Source organism: Mobula birostris, chromosome 1 (genome assembly GCF_030028105.1).
Source record: "Mobula birostris isolate sMobBir1 chromosome 1, sMobBir1.hap1, whole genome shotgun sequence".
Lineage (NCBI taxonomy): Eukaryota > Metazoa > Chordata > Chondrichthyes > Myliobatiformes > Myliobatidae > Mobula > Mobula birostris.
The window spans coordinates 115,525,675-115,541,142 of record NC_092370.1 but is presented as its reverse complement, the minus strand read 5'-3'; the positions used below and the strand labels follow the sequence as shown (position 1 = coordinate 115,541,142).

Here is a 15,468-nt window from a genome sequence, read left to right as displayed (position 1 = left end):
AAAAGTAAAGCTTAAGTGATGGTTTGTCAGCTGACCCTTAACCTAGATCACTGAAAGGTTTTCCCTCAGAGTCATTATTTCCCTAAAACGTTCCTAAAACTGCCCAACAGCTTGTAGTTCCAAGGCTGCACTTTGCCTTAAAAGTATTTCAGACACAAGCCTGCAGAGTGAGTGACAGGGAAATGTACTGCTGTTTAAAGCTAATCCAACATTCATATATCCACCCAAACACTTTCTACAGTGTTACTGGAAGGCCATCACTACCTGGAATACGCTGGGGGTAGCTACAAACTTCTACCTGCTGTACATTGTTACCTATTCTTACCTGACATTGTATCTGACCATGGTTTAAATGCAATCTGATCACAGTATCTTTGGCTCCAATCTCCAGGGAAGAGGACTAAAACCTTTACAGACGTAAAGGTTTGAAAGTAGATAACCAAATACTCTGATTTTCATCACACTCTTAATTTTATTTACATATGCTCATGCATCTGTTGTTGAGAAACAACTGGGAGAATTGAAAAGTGTAAAGACCATATCCCAGTTACAGTACAGAAGACCTGTACTCAAGAACTAGCTGTTCCAGAACAGTCACAAATGGCATCATGGAGACAGAAGAGACCACAGATGCAGAAACTTGGAGAGAGAGAAAAAACAAACTATTGAAGGAATTGAGCAGGTCAAGCAGTATTTGTGGAGGCAAAGAGATGTACAAGAGAGCCCAAATATATCCTGTTCGGAAAAAAAAATCCAATCCAGTTATTTACTGTTCAATCAAGCTATTCCCAATCGTCAGCACAGGTGGTGTCATTGACAGTGTTATCGGACTGTACTTACCAATAACCTGCTCATTCATGCCCAGTTTTGGTTTTGTCAGGAGCACTCTGCTCCAGATCTCAATACAGCCCAAGTCCAACATTAACCAAAGGATTGACCTCCAGAGGTGAGGTGGGGCTCCTGCACTTCAAATCAAGGCAACATTTGACTTGGTATGGCATCATGAGTGGGTAAAAATGAAAAAGAAGATAAATAAAATTAGTATTAAAAGGGAAAACACACCAATGGCAGGAGTTACACCATTCTCAAAGGAAGATAATTGTGTTTGTTGGAGGTCACTATCACAGCCCATGGGCAGCGTTTTAGGATAAATCATCTTCAGCTGTTTCATCAAGGGCATTGTATCACAAAGTTGGAAATAGGGATGTCCGCTGATGACTGCACAATGTTCAGTTCCATTCACAACTTTTCAATTAAAAAGCAGCTCATGCCTGCATGCTGCAAGAACAAAAAGGCATGGACTAATAGGTGGCAAGGAACATTCATACCACAAAGATGCCAAACAATCTCCATCTACAAGCAAAGATAGCCAAATCCCCCTTCTTTGACATTTGATGGCATTATCATTACCTAGTGCCCACCAACAATATGCTAAGGATCACTACTGAACACTCAACTGGACCAGCTGAACACATATTATGGCTACCAGAATAAGCCAGAAGCTGGATACATTCCAGTGGGTAACTCACTTCCAATCAACCCAAAGCCTTTCTACAAGGGTACAGACCTGGAATATGATGGAATACTGTCCACTTATTTGCCTATTGAGTTCCATTTCAACAACCCTCAAGAAACGTTAACACCATCCAGTAAAATGAAGCTGCTAGAGTACCCCATTTATCATCGTATATAATCACTTGCTTCATCACCAGCACACAATGACACTTGCGTTTTAACATGCACTGCAACACTACTTCAACAGCTCCTTCCAAACTGCTGGCCTTTTCCCTCAAAGTCAAGGGCAGCAGATACTGGGGCACAGCATCACCTTCAGTTTCCATTCCATCATGCACCATTCCACTTGAAAATATATCACTGAGGATATTATTGAGGCTGAGGATTTGGCATGATTGTATTGAATGGTGCATCAGGCTCTTATGGCTTACCCCCTGTTCCTAATTTGTTTCATGTCACTGAGTCTAAATCCTGGACCTCTGCCACCAATAGCATACTGGAAGCACCTTCCGCATAAGGACTGTTATAGTTCAAGACAGCTCAGGTTATGAATGAGAAATAAATCCAGTGACACCCAGATTCAAAACATGAAAAAGGTAAAAAGCAAGGCATCGCTCACTGGGTCAGTTTTGTATCAGTGCAAAACATACTTTTCAAGGAATGCAATGTATGCAGCCAGTGTTTCTAAAACCCAATGCTCATTTGCAAACTTTACACAAATTTCCCTGATCAAGCTTATTTTTGAGTTGTGTACACATCGAATTAGGCAGTGTTTTTGTTTTGTCTGTAATGAAGACAGTTTTAGAGAGCTGAGTGATTTCTGTAATGGCTGGTACAATGTAGTTGGTCCATGGAATCATTATAATGCTTGACATTCACTTTGAATATAAATATTGTATATTCACAGCCTGCTTATAGCCTCCTTCAATCAACATTAAGCTGAATATGATATATGGTCAGAAAATTAATTTAAAATATTTAATCCTTTTGTGACTGAGAAAATGAGAGTAACTTTAAAGACTTAGTCAACGTCAGGCTGAGCAGTGGGGCAGTGGGCAATGCTCCTGTGGTGGAATACACAGGCTGAGGATAAAGTAACACATCAACTCTACAGTCCTGTGCTGGCATATCTGCTGCAATGTTAAATTCACACCTGACTGCTCTCTCAGGTGGATAAAAAGATTTCATGGTACCTTTGCAAAGTTGCTCATGGAGTATAGGGTAAAATTTTTTGTTCAGTGTCACTGATAGGGTCATAACTACGTGTCCTACTCAAGAACAGTTTCCATATCTCAAAAGAGCATCAGCTGAAAAGCACTTCAGTATGTCCTGCGAAGGCTGTGCAAATGGTCTTTGAGAAATACTGATCCTTCTACATATGTTAAATTAGAAGGAGAAGCAGACATTTGTCTGCACAGCACTTGGAGATTCCAAACCAAATGTCACAACACTGATGTTGCAATTTAGGCGTTATGTTACATTTTAGGAAGTAAATATATCTATTTATTTGTCTAAAATATATAACTTGGAGTTATAAATGGATCTTTAAGATGATTTGGATAGCAAAGGTTTGGAGGAATATGGCCCAAACACATGCAAATGGGATTTGTGTTAACGGGCACCTTGCTCAGCATGGTTAAGTTGGGTTGATGGGCCTATTTCTGTGCATTATGACTATGAACATATAATATGCTGAAGAATTGCAAGAGAGGTGAAAATACTTCTTTTTTAAAGTTAGGTGTCATAAAATCTTAAGAATTAGGAATATCAGCTGGCTAGTCTGGCCAGCCCTCGAGCCTGCTCTGCTCTTAAGTAAGACCCTTGCTGAACCAATTCTGGTCTCTATGCCACTTTCCCATACTCTCCGTACTCTGTGACTTGTTTACAGTTTAAATGTCTGTTTATCCTCTCCTTGTATATATTCAGTAACTCTGCATCTCGGCTCACTATGACTCAGAATTCCAAACATTCATGACCTTGAGGGGAAGAAACTCTTTATCTCCATTAGGTGACAACATAACCACATCTAACCACATAAATGACAGCGATGCTTCACTCCCCAATGAGCACAAGGCCTCTTGTGTATGCTTTGAAAGGGAGAATAATACTACAACTGTGCGAATCCCCAAAGCATTCGGCAACCCTGTGATCTCTGTCTTGGAAGCTGATGTTGTCCTTCAAGGGGCTGAACTCTCACATGGTGTCAGGCCACGATGGTGAACCTGGCTGGGTACTGAAAACCTGTGCTAACCAGCTGGCTGGTTCAAGGAATCTTCCAACTCTCACTGCTGTGGTCTGAGGTTGCTTCAAAAGGGTGTCAATTCTACTGATATCCGAGAGGAGCAAGGTGAGCCGCCTCAATAACTATCGACCGGTAGCACTCACATCTACCATAATGAAGCGCTTTTGGAGGTTGCTGATGGCTAGAATTAACCCCTGCCTGAGAGAGGACCTGGATCCACCACAATCTCACTGTCTCTTCTCTCTGCTTTGGAGTACCTCCACAACATCAAAACTTAAAAAAGCTGCTGTTTATCGATTATAGACTGAGTTCAAAACCATTATTCTCTCAGTACTAAACACCAAGCTTCTAAGCCTGGGCCTCTGTATCTCCTTCTGCAACTGGATCCTTGAATTAATTATGGGGAAACAATGTACAGTATGGATCAGTGATAACATCTCCTCCATGTTGACAATCAGCACTGGCATGCCTCAAGGATGCATGCTTAGTCTTTTGCTCTACACTCATGACTATGTGACCAAACACAGCTTAAACACCGTCTATAAATTCACTGCTTTTGATAAAATCTCACAGGGCCACGAGGCAGCACACAGGAATGATACAGATCAGCTGGTTGAGTGGTGTCTCAACAACAACCTCACACTCAATGTGGCAAGACCAAAGAATAGATAGTGGACTTTAAAAAGAGGAAGTTGGGAGAAAATGCACCAGTCCTCATCGAAGGATCAGCAGTCGAAACGGTAAAGAGCTTCAAGTTTCTTGGTGTCATCATCTCGGAGGATCTGACGAGCTCCACACATTGATTGTAATCACAAAGAAGGCACATCAGATGCTCTACTTTGTTTAGAGTTTGAGGAGATTTGGTATGTCACAAATGCATAGTGGAGAGCATTCTAACTGGCTGCCTTACTGACTGGTATTGGCTGCAGGCTGTTGTAGACCTAGCCATGGGCACAAACCTGCCCACTATCGAGGATATCTTCAGGAGGCAATGCCTTAAGAAAGGCAGCATTATTATTTAAGACCCTCACTGCCCAAAACATGCTTTCTTCTCATTACTACCATCAGACACCTTATTCCTTTATTTGCACTCTTTAATTACAAATTTTATAATAATTTTTGTCTTTACATTGTACTGCTGCTGCAAAACAAAGTTCATGTCATATGAGACAGTAATGAACCTGATTCTTATCTGACTTCTTAATCTGAAACTGTGCCCCTACTTCTCTTCCTTTCTGTACTTGTATTTGCTATTACTGGTTTTATATCATTTGCTCGTTTCCTGTCATACTCTATCTTCTTCCTTTTTGATTGTTTTGTCATCCGTTAGCAGTTTCTACGAGTTTCACAAACCTCTTGCGTGTGAGATGAGTTGCAGTCCTGGATACTGGGGTTAATTCTCCTGCTTTTCTTTTTGTAAGCATTTCTACCCTCCTTTCCCTCTTCAGAGTGAATGACTGACCAATCAGCAATTTTAACCTGTGACATCTAGTCCACACACTGCAGACAGAGGAAACATCCCCGCCTCTGTTCCGCTTTATAGGATAGTAGACTGGGAAGCTTGGACAAGAAGAGTAAGAGTTCGCAGCAGATGCAGAAGAAAGTTGTCGGCCAATCCCGAAAAAATTAGTGATCAGCGAAAAGAGGGGACCCCAGTCACTCATCTGTCCAGCGACAAACTTCACAGCGATTGCTAGTGACTGTCACGTGAACTATTCCCCCTAGCGTCACGGTTACGCTGCGAGTCAGCTGACTGTGGTTGTGACGCCACCGGGGGGAAGTAACTGGCGTGGAGGCGTGCACGCAATTGCGCGTGCCCCTAGCGGGGAGAAGATTGTGCGTGAGCGCCGACGCGCGTCACCGTGGAGACGGGAGCGGCAGAGAGACAGAGCCGGGTGGGGTGAGCTTGATCAGTGGCAGACAGCGAGTGAGAGACCGAGGCCTTGGGCTTGCGCCCGCTGCCATGTGAGAGGGGGAGCTGGGAGCCGAGCCATGGGGCGGAGGGCCGCTGATCGGCCTTAGTGAGGCTTCGGGGCTCAGGCCGCCGCGCTCTTCTGGGGAGTATGCCCATGGATCCGAGTGTGGCCGACAGCCCGGTGACTCTAGTGATTAGAACGCCAAACCAGAAGTACGATGACCAGACGGTGCGTTGTTTCCTCGATTGGACCGTGGGACGCCTCAAGAGCCACCTGGCGCGTGTGTACCCCAGCCGCCCGGTGAGTACCAGGGGCCTTGTGCCGTGCCGATGTTAGTGAAGTGTTCCCCTGTGAAGTCGTAGCTTACACTACCGTAGGACACCTACCCTATCCCTCGCTACTGTCTCCACTCCTTCTCTTTGGGTACCTCCCCCTTGCCCCTTAGTTCTTTTCTGTTTCACCCCACCCCCCAACTTTGGCGTTTATGCTTCCCACAAGTTTAGGTGGTTTCGCTCCAGTTTTGCCCTGATTTGGGGTGGTCCTACTGAGGCATTATTGATGCTTTGCCAGCAGGCAGTCTTGATGGTATCATGCTTTCCCTTTGTAGTTTTCTCGTATTATTTTTTTTTAGCTGTGCTATTTCTGCTGGTACTGAATGTGTTCTCGTAGCTGGACCCAGAGGGCTGATGAGTGGATTACAGGTGATTTAACTGATGCTTGTGGTCTTCTGCAGTTTGCATCTCTACCCAACGAGGCTTGATGTGAGCATGAATACAGATGCTTTGTTTCTTACTCTGAATTCATCCTTGCTAGCTTATTTGTTTATTGATGTCTGAACAAGTAGGATGCGATTTCTTCTGCTTTCAATAATGTGAGAACCTGAATTCCTTTAGTTTTCTCGGAGTCTGGGATGTCAATACTGAGAAATTAAAATTGGGGGTTAAAAATAATTGGTTTGCTGGAATGCAGGCTTTTTCCAAAGTCAGGTTGCATTCTTGAAAGAAGTGATTGAGTGGCAATGTGGGGGTAGATTACAAGTAATGAGATCTGTAAACTAGCACAGAGCTGATGAGCTAAAATAGGTTCCATATATTTATTTAGAGATGCAGCATGGAATAGCCCTTCTGGCCCTTCGAGGCGCACTGCCAATTTAACCCCACCCTAATCACAGGACAATTTACTTTAACCTGCTAATGAGTCTGCCTTCGGACTGTTGGAGGAAACCGCAGCACCCACAGAAAGCACACACATTCCGCGGGGGAGTCATCTGAGCTCTTTACGGAGGATGCCGGGATTGAACTCCAATGCCCGGTGCTGTAATAGCGTTGTGCTAACCGCTATACTGCCATGGTACGTTGTAAGGAAATATGTATTGTTCTGTTGTTATGACGGGTTTAACTGGTGTTTTGGCTCAGTTTCTGGAAAAGTATCCACTGGAGTTCAGAAGAAGTGTTAAATTGTAAGATCCAAGGGACTCAGGCGAAATACAGAGAGGATGTTTTCTTAGTAGGATGAATTTAGCATGAGAGGTGATAGTTTAAAAGAAAATATCTTGTATTTAAGATGGAGATGAGGTGTGGACCCACATGTACCATGGATATGGAAGTGATTGATGCCCCAGTGATTGTTGCATTGAATAAAATTACATATGTTCGGTGGCCCACTGGCATTCTCAGTCTGCTGGGGAGGTGGAAGCATACTCTTTGAATATGTTTAAGGTAGATTTCAGTGAAAGTATACCAAGATCCAATCTGGAACATGCCTCATTTGCAAGTGGTGTGGTCATGATTAATTTTCATGAACACAGTATTATGGAATTTGCAATGAATTATTATCATTTCTTGAAGGTAGATTAAACATGTTAAAGAGCATATTTTGGGATTATCTTATTTTCAATTATGTAAGTAAAACTGTGCCTGGTTGTCACACTCTTTACTCTGGATAACTTGTTCATGCCAAGGGGAAAAACCAATGTTTTATTCTCTATAATGCTGACTGGTTGTATTGATTCACAAAAGTTTTGCAATCAAGGCAATGTTTTATTTTAAAAAAACACAAAATTGTAGCCATCTTGTGCACTTCTAAACCCAGCTTTCCAACTGCCCAAATTTTGCTTGGAATAAAATTTGTGCAACTTCAACATGGTTGAGTATATCTGACGATGGAAGGATTGTGTGAAGGGTACCTTGTTGCTGTTTTGTACAGAATCTTTTAAAAAACTGACAAGATATGTTCACTTCAAGCCTTGGTGTCACAGAATTTGTTCTGTGAAGAATGAGGTTTTATAGAAATACCAGACCAATACAAGGGTTCCTATTTGATGTTTAATTCTTGAAGTATTCTCCACAGCGGTTCCGTGGGCCACAAGTATCTGATTTAAAAGGCCATGTCCATGATGGTACATGCAAATAGTCAGTCTGGTTGAACAAGATGTGGGAATCATTTTTTTACACACAATATACCCAGTGTTCATTATGTTGAAGTCCTCGAAAACAAAACATTTCTCAACCTTGGCCTTAAGGCTTAAAACCAGAGAACCATTCAGTTCTTTATTGGCACCACGTGCACAATCAAATTATAAATTAAATATTTCATTCAATGTTGTTATAATTTGTAACTTATTTTAACACCAAGTTGTATCTTGATTTGTTTCAACATCTTTCATGTAATTATATTTTCTGAAGCCCGCATCTTGAGCTAATACCCCATTGTAGTTCTCATCTTGATCTTTCTGGGATGTGAATGAAACATCTTCCTGCTGTAAGACTTGCTCTTAATTTCATTATTGCAATGATAGTGTGGCTAAGTTGCTGCCTTAAGCATTATCAGCAGTTTGAACTTGTTCGGGTGTTTAAGTTGTCTGAGTCCTTGCATTTGTCATTCATGGCAGACTTGACAACATGTCTGTTCAGAGTTCTCAGGTTTTTGCACTGTGCTATTAATGGTGTACAAGTTGTTTCCATTCTATAAGTGTATTTATTTGTAAATGTAATGCCCTGGTTCACATCTTTACTGTTATGCTGTAGGTATTTTATTTTGCAGTTCTGTAAGAGCTGCTGTTCTGCTTTCAGCCTGTTTGGGTTATTGTTGAAAATAAGGGATGATGTGGAATGTGTGCCATCCAATTAGCAGGAGGTTTTCTTGGTGAGGGACAATTAGGTTGGGCTTGAGGTTTTTTTGGTTCAAGAGGAATGAAGAGAAGAGGCTGGGGAGAACCGATCGTAGCATATGATCCGATGGGAGACCCATTTGTCCGAGGTGGATTGCGAGTGGCGTTCGGAAGGTGGTCTGTGCTTTCATGTGGACCGAGGGCCCAGCGCGTGAATGACAGAGAAATTCAAGATGAACTCCAACTTGTGCACATTTGACTGTTTAATTAGAATGGGCCCTTTTTGTTATTCTTCACTAACCCTTCAGTTAAGATTCATGATTATAGTTCCTTTAATGGTATGCAGTGTACTATCTGTTATTTTGTGGTATTAATTTGTAACAGGGTAGCAAACGACACAACATCCGCACAAACCGGGGTTTGGGGTGGGATCGACTGCGCCTCAATCTCAGGAGTTTGGCGGGGCCGGAGGTCGTCTTCCCTAGACTTGTGCAGCCAAGGATGCCAGGGTGTTTCATTAAAAAAAATAGTTGTCTCCCTTAGATCTCTTGTTTGTATGTTTCTTGTCCAACAATGTTTACCTATCATTTTAATAATCCTGGATAGGCCCAGTATTTCTCTTCTTAAATGTTTCTTCTACATAGAATAATTCTGAAAACCCACACCCATATCTGACATCATTCTTTGTCACTTTATTCTCAGCAGACTTCCTCGATCTAACTTGTTTACAACTATTCTTAGAATCGCATGCTTAAATATATTTATTCTTGGTTGAAAACATGATTGAATAGTTTTTATTGTATTTGCACCAATGTGATGAAGCTGATAATCTCTCATATTGTACCTCTTGGGCTTTCTGAAACTACAGTGAATTCTGTCAGGTAACTCTCATTATTTCTTCCAGTTAAGTTGAATAATTAGTGTTAGAAGTAACTTTTGTGGCTAGGTAACTTAATCCTGGAAATTGTTTGGCCATGTTCCATTACCACAGTCGAAAACCCAGTGGATTTTTCTGACATCGGTTTAAAAAATCTTGTTTATCTTGGGAGAGCGAACATGGATATTAGTCAACTGAACACAGTATGACTGATATAATTATTATTCTGTACTGTTTGCTAGATCATAGAACAGTACAGCACAATACAGGTCCTTTGGCCCATGATGTTGTGCTGACCTTTTAACTTAATCCAAGATCAATCTAACACTTCCCTCCTGCAGAGCCCTCCATTTTTCTTTCATCCATGTTTGTATCTAAGTCTCTTTGATATATCTTCCTCCACTACCACCCTGGCCGCAGCTGTAGCATTACCTCATGGTTCTTGAACTCAATCCTCTGAATAATGAAGATGAACACACCATACACCTTCTAACCACTCTATCAACTTGCACGGCAACTTTGAGGAAACTATCGATGTGGGCCCAAAGATAAGAACCTGCTAGGAATTGTGCTGTTAACCATGTACTCTGCCTTTAAATTCAACCTTCTAAGGTGAATCATTTCACACTTTTCCAGATTGAACTCCATCTGCCACTCCTCAGCCCAGTTTTACATCTTATCAGTGTTTTGTTGTAACCTAAGACAACCTTCTACACTATTCACAACACCACCACCTTCGTGTCATTTGCAAACTTACTAATCCACCCTTCCACTGTATTCACTCTTCAGGACCACATCCCTTTTCCTACTTACATAATTGATACCAGTATGTTCCATGCCTTAAGGCGGCTGATCCTCACTCTTAAGAATCATCTGGACTGAGACATCTCTGACCCTGGAATCTGAGAACCAACATATCATCCACCTATCACGTCCACAGAATATCCTCTATGTTCCCCTGACAATTGAATCCCTTAACACCACAGCTCTCCTCTCCCCTTCTAAGCACAGAGCCTGACTCTGTCAGAGATCTGGTCACTGTAGTTTCCCCCTGGTAGGTTGTTCTCCTGGTAGACAGTGCTTCTCACTGTCTGGCTATTCCCTTTCCCTCTCATGACAGCTACCGGCTTCCTGCAACTTTGGTGTGACTGCCACCCTGTAGTTCCTACCTATAAACTCCTCATTCTCCCGAATGATCCACAAGTCCACCTCCAGTTCCTAACAACTTCTGTAAGAAGCTGCTCTCAGATGCATTTCTGGCAGATTTACTAATCAGGGAGACTAAAGATCTGTCAGATCTTCCACATATTGTAACAAGACACAACACTTTCCTGGGATCCATTCTTGCTACTCTAGCTAGGCACTATTAAGCAAAATCTTGCCAAAACTCCACCCAGCCTCTGCTTCTCTCATTGAAGCCTTCAGTGCCAAGACCCCAGTTCCCTGCTCTGACTCTGGCCATTCACACATTGGCCATTCACACATTAGCCATTCTGGTTAAACCTAACTTTTTATTGTGCTATCTTTTGTTGTGACCTTGAGGATATTCAGACTCAGAAGGTTAAATATTGTCACCAAACAATTGAAGGGGTACATTCTGCAAAATTGTACAAGTATATGCTTGTGCAACACACACGTCAACTGTTTATTCTTCACATAGGTGCTGCCTGATCTGAAGTCCTCTAGCGTTTTGTGTGTGTTCCTCTATCTTTTATGCTTAAGTATATGCTGTTTTTTTAAAAATCATTGGAATATAAGATGGAAAACTAGTGAAGTTGTCTGGCAATTGAACTTGACAGTTAGAAGGATGTTGCATTGTCACCTTTTAAAACTTCAATTTGTTCTAGAATTCTAAGTGTACCTTCAAACCATTTTGTTAACAAAATATCTCATCGTAGCTGATGGACATGAATCCTATGCAAACAAATGTCATATTCCATCATTATCAGCTATCTTTTGTCTGTCAGCTACTGTATAAGTAAATTTGTTCACTGTGTTAAGACCTGGGAAAAGTTTTGTTTTGCCAACAGCTTTTAAAATGTTAACTGTATGACTAGATTACTACATATTTCTTGTCAATATCTCAGTTTGAACCAGACTATTAAGAACACTACTTTGAGATCTCAATCTCACGATCACACACTATAATTCCTTTTCCATATCTGCCTCTACTTTAGACAATCTGCAACTAACATTCTCAGGCTATGTCCACACTATGCCGGATAATTTTGAAAACAAAGCTTTTTCTCTTCGTTTTGACCTTCCGCCCACACTGAAACGGCATTTTCAGCCCCTGAAAACGGAGATTTTCAGAAACTGTCTCCAGAGTGAATAAATCTGAAAACGCCTAATATCCGTTGCAGTGTGTACAGGGTAACCGGAGCTTTTTAAAACCGCTGTCATAACGTGCCGGAACAGATGGCGACAGCGCGGCATTTCATTGTTTTCTTCTTCTTATTATTATTATTACTACTTTATTGTCGCCAAAGAATTGATACTAGAGCGTACAATCATCACAGCGATATTTGATTCTGCACTTCACAGAACCTAACAATTTCAGAACAGATGGCAACGAGACTGAAGTCAGAAGAGTTAGAAATGTACTCACCAAATACTTTGACCCATAGCTTACTGAATAAATAAGTATATTCACTTTGCCCTGTTTTCTGTCCTTGCTTGTATGAAGGTGCTTTACCTATTTATGCAAGTACTTCTCTGACAATAGATGTGTAACAGCCTAATGTAACATTTTATGGAAATACAAGATAACACCGATGCAGACATGTTTTATACATTTAACAAGGTGCTTTATTAATGCAACAAAGTTAGTTTTTCAATGTTCGTCGTCAGCCAGGTCATACTGTCCGTGAACTCCCTGTCGTTTGCCTCCATATGCTCCAGTATTTGTTTTTTTTAGTTTTACGTCCTCCTGAGCGAGAACCAAGAGCAATTCCTTTTTAAGTTTTTCTACTCTATAACTGGACAAACATGCACCAAGTACAAACGTATATCGTTTCCTCTTCGCTTGCTTTCTGTGTGTCCTGCATATGCCCAGTAGGAGGAGATTCGACCAAGTATCTGTCTAATGTGGACAGAGATATTTTGAAAAATGCTTAGTGTAGACGCCTATCGTTTTTACTCGAAACCGGCGCTTTCAAAATTATCCGGCGTAGTGTAGACGTAGCCTCACTTGTCTTCTCTGATGACAGTAGTCTGCAATGCTTCCGTGTCTCTAACAACTCTCATTACAGCTATGGGTTATTCAACAGCAGGATATTAAGGATCTTTAGAGAAGGTTCCATGCTTAATTGCTGGAAGGTAAAGGAAATGTGGTCTTGTAAAACTCCCCTCTTTAAAATGCAAATTAAAGGGTGAATTGACAATTATGCATCAAGATGTGCAAGGATAGAGTTAGTGATGTAGAAGCAGACTTCTGGTAGTTAAGAGTTCAGGAGTAAAGTTTTGGGTTACGATGTTAAGGTAGGTGGCAAAAGAGTTGAAAGGCTTGGTCATTCAGTTCCAGGAACAAGACCTGAAACATTAACAATTTGATTTCATAGTTAGGTGAGAGGAATGAAAGATGGGCCAATAGGTGCTGGTGCTACAGTATATGCACCCTAAATCTTCCAGTAGTTACTGGAAGTTGATAACTGGTTATTGTCTCCCATAGAGTGGTAGGTGTAACAGCTATTCAGCATTGAAACAGTGTGAATAAACAGCCATTTTTCCTCCCAGAGATCAGTTGAGGTTGTGCGTAGATGCAAAGCAGTTCACTTCTTGTTTTTGGCTGGCTAGTTTGACAAACTGTCTCAGTATCGGGGTATGTTATGTGTAGATTTATTATGTACATGAGATGTGCAGGTTGCAGAATCTAGTTATAACTGAATGCTCTAAGACTGAAAATTAAATTCCCTTTATTTAACCATCTCACTGAGAGTCAAGTAGCTGGTTACTTGATCCATGTGCTGAAAAACAGACTCCTGAAAGAGAGACACATCAAAGTTGCTGGTGAATGCAGCAGGCCAGGCAGCATCTCTAGGAAGAGGTACAGTTGACGTTTCCCTCTTCCTAGAGATGCTGCCTGGCCTGCTGCATTCACCAGCAACTTTGATGTGTGTTGCTTGAATTTCCAGCATCTGCAGAATTCCTCGTGTTTGCGCTGCTGAAAGAGAAGTTGCCAAATTCAAGGATGTGTTCACAGATGCCTTGGGGGAAAAAAAAATGCAACATTCCCACTGATTCCTGGAAATCCCTGGCCCGTCACTGCTCAGAGTGGAAGGGGATTACCTGAGATAGGATTGAACACCTGAAGGCCACATAGTCAGAAGCCAATGAAGCGCTACGCAAGTAGCAGAAGGAGCACATCACCTCAGCCTACCAACCTGCCTGTCCAAACCTTGAAACCCATAAAATCGAAGTGAAGCAGGTCATCCTGCTTCCTTGATTTTAAGGGTTTTGTAGAAGTATAAGTGCCACACGAGAAGGGTAATTTTAGGCTCCCTGAACACTTGCATTGCTCTGCTTTATTTCTAAAACTACAGGTAGGTAAACATTATGAGATCATTTGGAATCTGTCAGCTTCAAGGCTCTTGTTTTGCCAATCAGAATAGTATCTCATTTACTCAGTGGAGTAAAAGTTAACTAGTCAGCTGCTCACTAATTGAACCTGAGGGTAAAGGCTATCACAGGGGAATGCACCTTTTTTCGCTCTGCTTTCGATAACCCTACAAACTAATTGATACAGTGATCTGAGCAGAATGAGATTGGGAAGATTGCCAGTGCTCTGTACTGGTAAACGTTTGCATTTAAGCTGGTTAGATTCATGGTCTGCTTTGGGTAAATGTGTATTACCATGAGGCAGATAATATGGGCAACCAGATAAGGCTTGTGTTGAGGCAGTTGGCTGTTCATTAAAGGAAGATTAAAATCTCGAATAGCTACTTTTGTATTTCTGAGTGGTAAATGGTGTAGTTAAAGTATATGGTGTGTTGGCTTTTGTTATCTGGGGGAAATTAAGTTCAAAAGCCACAACATAATACTAACTCTTCATAAAACTCTAGTTAGAACACATTTGCAGTATTGTGTTCATTTCTGGTTGCTTCATTATAGGAAGGATGGGGAAGCTTTGGGGAGGGTGCAGAGTAGATTTATCCGGATGCTGCTTGCATTAGAGGGCATGTTTTGTGATGGAAGGTTTAGCAAGCTGGGCTTTTTTTTAGGAGTGAAGGAGGATGAGGGGTGAATAGGATAAGAGTCCAAATAGACTGGACAGTCAGCACCGAGTGCCAATAGCTAATACAAGAGGGCATAATTTCAAGGTGATTGGAGAAAATGATGGAAAGTGTGTCAGAGGTCGGTTCTTTTCAAATCAGAGTGGTAAGTGCATGGAAGTGCACTGGCAAGTTTGGTGGCAAAGATAAATTAGTACATTTAGGAGACTCTTAGATAGGCATGGGATGGAAGGGTCTGATTGATCTTCGAGTTAGCACAACATCCTGGGCCAAAGGCCCCCTACAGAGTTGTAACATTCTAAGTTCTAACTAATTTTAATTTAACCCTAGGTTGAAATTCTCATCTAGCTTGATATTACTTTAGTTCCTGGTTTTTGGCTGTGTTATGTGAGAAGGCAAAGTTAGTCACTCTGCTCTGTGTGAGGGAACATTCTTATCCAGCATCTACTCATGTTTTTGTTACTTTACTAGCCAAGATTTGTGTTTGAAATATGTCACTTGGGTATCAAAAAGCCAAAAAAAGCATATGAGAGAAATAAGTTGCTTGACAAAATGATGGATTCTTCATTTCCTAACTT

General features: G+C 41.5%; 1 protein-coding gene across 1 annotated transcript in view; it reads left to right on the top strand.

Annotated features, from left to right (window-relative positions):
- The first annotated feature begins 5,523 nt into the window (after window positions 1-5,523).
- herpud2 (HERPUD family member 2) overlaps window positions 5,524-15,468 on the top strand; it is a 51,757-nt gene continuing 41,812 nt past the window's right edge. Inside the window, exon 1 of the mRNA XM_072260745.1 lies at window positions 5,524-5,973. Within this exon, the coding sequence (XP_072116846.1) occupies window positions 5,821-5,973 (153 nt within the window). The 5' untranslated portion in view covers window positions 5,524-5,820. The remainder of the gene's footprint in view (window positions 5,974-15,468) is intronic.